This window comes from Zingiber officinale, chromosome 1B, assembly GCF_018446385.1.
Source record: "Zingiber officinale cultivar Zhangliang chromosome 1B, Zo_v1.1, whole genome shotgun sequence".
In the NCBI taxonomy this organism is placed as follows: domain Eukaryota; kingdom Viridiplantae; phylum Streptophyta; class Magnoliopsida; order Zingiberales; family Zingiberaceae; genus Zingiber; species Zingiber officinale.
This window is the reverse complement of record NC_055986.1, coordinates 140,349,789-140,355,226: the sequence shown is the minus strand read 5'-3', so window position 1 is coordinate 140,355,226 and position 5,438 is coordinate 140,349,789. Positions and strand designations below refer to the sequence as shown.

The following is a 5,438-nucleotide window of genomic DNA, read 5'->3' as shown; positions in this document are numbered from 1 at the left end:
AACGAGAAAGAGGAAGACCAAAAAAGACTTGATTAGCAACAATAAAACAAGATAAAATTTATTTAAATATAGATGATGATATAATAGGAGATAGAGCTCAATGGTGTAAAAAGATCCATACAACCGACCTCACCTAGTGGGAAAAGACTTGGTTGTTGTTGTTGTTATTGTTTTAAATTAAATAATATTTTAATATTTAAAGAATAAATCTTATTTTTTAAGTTTTTAAATTTTAAGTTAGAATGAATATAATTGATGTAAAAAAAAAAATTAATGTAAAATATAAAATTTAAAATGAGTTTTATGTTTAGTGAAGTTGATATGGATAATATGATAAATTTATAAATATATATTATAATCTATCTATGATAATAGTATCCTTCTTTATTTTCTTAAATAACGAGCACTTTAGAAACCTATTGATTTTCAAGTTTGATTCAAACCTAAATTACAAAATAATAGCAGTAATTTTCAATATACAAGGTCTGATGCAACTGAACACTCTTATATCATGTTTTCTATATATATATTTTAGAATTTATTTTGTTTGGTACTCAATCATTTCCTTTAAAGTAGTTTATATTCATGGTATATTATATCATGTTTTGTAGTCTAAAATTGTCAGTTTCTTGAAGTTTGAATTAATTTCATTCCAGGTATATTTTTAGAAAAGGAGCACATATAATTCTCTCACACAATCAATAAACAAATGCCTGATCTAATTTGTGCTCTTTACCAATTAGATTCATCAATCTTACAATAAATTCTTACATCAAAACTACCGTTTTGCTTAAAGAATCTGATGTCCCTTCTGCACTAGTTAACGGAGATATCTCGGAAGAAGATTACAGGAAAGAATTAAAATTCCCTTCGCTTTTTTTTTTTTTCGTTTTTAGAGATTTCTACTCTGTTCTTCATGTCTGCTAAATCACCTCCATATTCCACAAGCTTTCGTCCCACCCACTCTGCTCCAAATCCTGCAACCAAAAGCTATCGCAAATTCCTGGACTCCGCAGCGATTCCATCCACCCCTCGCTCAACTCAGCCGCTGCCGTATCCTGAAACCACCCTGCATCGCCGCCGCCGGCGAAGTAATCCGACGCTGAAGCCGCATCCGACGACTCCGAACACAAATTGACGGTGTTCGAGTTGCCGGATGTTTCCGGCAGCGGGATGGCTAACCGTGCGCCTTCCTCCGCCGGCCACGCGCTCTGTTGAGCCGAGGAGCCACCGCCACCGGAAGCGGCCAGAATCCTCTCAGCCAGCTGGGGCATCCACATGTACCTGACCATATCCCTGAACTGCTTGCTGTCGACGTCGCACCGGAGCTGCCTCGCGTGCTTCTGCACTCGCGTCCTCCAGTAGTTCTTGATCTCATTGTCCGTCCTTCCCGGCAACACCTGCGCTATCTTCGACCACCTGCCATGTTGTTTCAACCATTTAGGACCGACGACCGACCACATGCAAGATATCTCCTCTCTTCGCTCATCAACGACGACGACTCACCGGTTTCCCCAACGAGAGTGGAGTTCGAGAATGAGGAGCTGCTCCTCCGGCGTGATGTTCCCCCGGCGGACGTCCGGGCGGAGGTAGTTCAGCCACCGGAGCCGGCAACTCTTCCCGGTCCTTCTCAGCCCTGTTATTCCACATCGATCTTTAGCCAAGATTTCTGAAGGAAACTCAATGGAAAACCAAGCAAACGATCGAAATAAGAACGTACCTGAGCATTTGGCTACGGAATCCCACCGGCCCTCGCCATGCAGAGAGACGTAGTTCGCCAGCAAGATATCTTCTTCCACCGTCCACGGCCCTTTCCTCAACTCCATCTCCACATCAGAGCTATGATTACCAGCTCTCGCATCAAACTCCATCACTCTATGATGATCGATGTTTAGGAGCTAATTAAATTGATAAAACTCTAGTGCGATCGAGTTAATTCCATGGATGATTATTGCAGGGCTTTATAGAGGGTGGCGTCAAAGCAAACATGTGTTGTAACGAGATTAGTTCAAGCTCATTAAAGCCTAAAGTGAGGGCTTTAATCAGCAAGGCCAAACCCAACAGAGAGAGCGAGACGATGGACTTTGACTTTGCTTCGTAGATCCTCATGCTTCCAAGTGGCGTGCGTTTGGAAAATTTGCATGTGATTGTTTTGGATTTCTTGGATGAGACGAAGGTCAATGATTGTTTTGCTTGAGGAATTAATGAGACAAATCAAATTGATGCTTCGCAGTTTGGTATGCGATCGATATTTAGATAAATTTTAGGTTGAGGGGTTGACATTCTCTGAGGGAAGGGCGTAATCGAAGTCAAGCGGCCGATGGGCAGGCTGGTTGACTTTGTGAAGTGTAGTTATTGGAACACAGCTTTCAAACAACATTTGAATTGGCAAGAAATAAAATGAAAATTTTCAAAAAGAAGGAAAAAAAACTTCTATAAGTCATTTCGATAAGGTTGTATTTCTCCACACAAAACGATTCTTGATTTATCTTTTTATTCTTGGTATGGGAATAGACTGAAGGAGATGTTGAGACAAATGAATCATTTTTTACCATCAAAATAGTGAACAATGTTGAGTTTATTGAGCAAGTCATGAGTGGTAAAGAAGGTCACGTATAATGGGCGAGGCCATGAGCGAACTATGTTATTGATAGACTTAAGGTTCGCAAAGAGGTGAACTAGGTTAGGGCAAGGTACGAGGTTGACAGTTGACACGCACATACAATGATAATATTATATTGGTTATTAAAAAATATATATTAAACTTAAGAATAATTAGGTGTAATTGCACTAAGTGATAAAAGACAAAACTGTATTCAAAGAAGATTAATAAATTCCACTTTTGACAAGTCAAAGTCAAAATGGTTAAATATGACCTAGAGAGAATTGTACTATGTTTGGTGGGACTCGAATCTGATTGAGCCAGTCTAATATGCTTATCCTAGATTTTCAAGTTTGGTTAAGTGCAACTTAGTTGCAATGACTCTTATCTCAACTCCCAACCATAACTCACCTTCTAGCTTGGTCTCAGCAACTGATTCCGATGTCCACTCTAGTTTAGTCTTCGGCTTAGGCTTCAACTTCGTTTCTATCTCAGTCTCAACGATTTACATCCTTCAGGTCTAAGCTTCGATCCTAATCTCAATGACTGACTCTAACTCTCACTCAATCTCGGCTTCGATAGTCGACATTATCTCTGTGACGTCGGGTACATAGGATAGCGATTATCCTACGGACTACCGAGAAAAGAAAATTGAGGAGAAAACAAAAAAAATATCCTTCTAAAACAAAAAGAAATATGTCGTTCTCTGAGTTTTACCACATTAAGAATTTTATTATGAAAAAAGGATAATCCCTCAACATCTAAACATTACTCTTATATAGACTATAACCAATAGCGAAGCCAACTCGGGTAATCTACCCGGGCTGTGGGCCACACCGACGTCGATGTCAACGCCCAGGCTAGCCTCCGCTTTCTCTTTTGTTTTCCCCTTTTTTTACAGTAAAATTGGCGTTTTTCTCTTCTCATCGCCGTCGGACATCCAGGCTACAGCCCAAGTAGGGTTGTACTTGGGCTCCGCCCTTGATCACAACCTACGTAGATCTTAATTCTAATTTTGTAAAGAAAAAAAATAGATTTTTTACCTGAAAACGAAAGTAAATAATTGAACAATTTTAATGCAAAACAGGATGCAGATCAGGACAAATCCTCTCTTATAAATACCAGAAATACCAAAATTACTTTAAATACCCTAAAAATAAAAATTACTAAAAATAACAAAAAAAACTCTTTAAAATATTTAAATTGTAGAATTTAAGGCCAAAATTTGGTGATTACAGTTTCATTATAAATAAATGTAGGTTTTCAAATTCTATATGTGTGGTCATTGACAGAGCCTGATTCTGAGTCCCGAATCAAAAGTTATGCCCTTTTGAAAGTTGAAGGTTCATATTGGGCTCCATCAAGGGTTGGGCCTGCATCACTCTGTCTCGAACGCAGTTGTCAATATTATTTATAGCTTAGCTCCATATCCTAACGACATCTACCTAGGCCTAGCACTAAGTCTTGACATCATCTCTCAGTCTCAGCTTCAATCGCCGACATCATCTTTTATCTTGATCTTAGTCACCAACTCCCTTTCTCAGCATCGAATACCGGCATCTTCTCAGTCTCGGTGTTTGATCATGACTTGGTCTATTCTCAAGGTCACTCCATATCAACGTCACCATTTTTCACCTTAAGATAGACATATACCTTATACAGACTCGTTGATAATGACTGCAAATATTTCAGGATGCATGATAATGATATCCTAAGAATGGGGGAGTAGTTACGAGGTTGTCAGATTTGGTCTCCTAGAAGCCCCCTACTGACACATGGCGCTAGATGAGTGAGGAGGCAACCAACAATGGTTGGATATGGTCCTCTCATCGACTCCTACAATGATGACATTTTGGCCGACGTGAAGATACTTTTCAAACAACTATATGGACACTCACAAAAGTAATGACAAAGGAGTCCCAATTCTCAAAATCCTAGATAAAGTTTTCTCCTTCCTCTTCATCTCCTTTTTCCATGTCACCTCAAGTAAATCCTAATTCAAAGAGATCCATCCCTCAACCAATCTAACTCTCTTTCTCTTTAAGTGCATCTTATGACTCTTCATCTCCTTCATCGACAGTCTCCAAAATGTGCGTATGTCAACGAATTTATTGACTAGTGGCTTGACCATTCATGATATTTAATCAAAATAATAATAATAATAATAATAATACATGATTTGCTTTGACCAATGAACTCTTTGAGAATCAATATTCTTACAAGATGAATCTTGTTTGAGCCAAAAACTTGTGTACGTGTGCTTCCTTAATTTATCAGCCCATTTTTTTCATTAATTTAACTTGGGATCCGCGTGGGTGAGTGATGTAATGTATATGCGAGCCTAATGATATTGGGCATTGCCATTAACCAGCATGCTCATTGGTTAGGATGGTAAGATTAATCCACTAATTGGCATAAAATATTCAGCATGATGTAGTGAAATGTTTCGGTATAAAAGTCCGAACCCATGAAACAAATTAATATTTTATTAAAAATAACTTCTTTATTTCCTATTTGGTATGATATAATTTTTAAGTTTTTTATTTTTCAATTTCCTAAAATATGTGATATTTTTTGTTTGTATTTAAATTCAAGATCTTATGTAATTATATTATCCGAGTCTAACGTCATTAATGAGACCAAAGATTAAACCCTAAAACGGAGAATTTTTCTATGCCAATTTTAATCTATTTAGGCTATTTTTTAAGCTGAAAATTGACCATTCCCGTGTGTATATATATCTATATATTATAGTTTTTGAATAATTTAATCTTTTTCCTTTTGTTAGAGAAGCTTAGACTTCATGTATTTCTATTTATTCTCTCTATTTCTAAGT

The 5,438-nt window shown here is 37.7% G+C and overlaps 1 protein-coding gene across 1 annotated transcript; it reads right to left on the bottom strand.

The window, feature by feature from the left end:
* Positions 1-731: 731 nt before the first annotated feature.
* LOC122004376 (transcription factor MYB2-like) lies at positions 732-1,911 on the bottom strand. The gene is made up of 3 exons (XM_042559304.1): positions 1,721-1,911; positions 1,507-1,636; positions 732-1,419 (listed from the first exon to the last, which is right to left on the bottom strand). The coding sequence occupies exons 1-3, from the start codon at positions 1,869-1,871 to the stop codon at positions 924-926; spliced, it is 777 nt and encodes a 258-aa protein (XP_042415238.1). The 5' UTR covers positions 1,872-1,911; the 3' UTR covers positions 732-923.
* Between the last annotated feature and the right edge of the window lie 3,527 nt (positions 1,912-5,438).

Excerpts from the sequence above, each read along its gene's own strand:
- LOC122004376 (XM_042559304.1), bottom strand. The coding sequence starts at position 1,871 with ATGGAGTTTGATGCGAGAGCTGGTAATCATAGCTCTGATGTGGAGATG. Across the intron at positions 1,637-1,720 it reads TTCCGTAGCCAAATGCTCAG|GGCTGAGAAGGACCGGGAAG; the intron begins GTACGTTCTTAT and ends GTGGAATAACAG. Across the intron at positions 1,420-1,506 it reads CACTCTCGTTGGGGAAACCG|GTGGTCGAAGATAGCGCAGG; the intron begins GTGAGTCGTCGT and ends ACAACATGGCAG.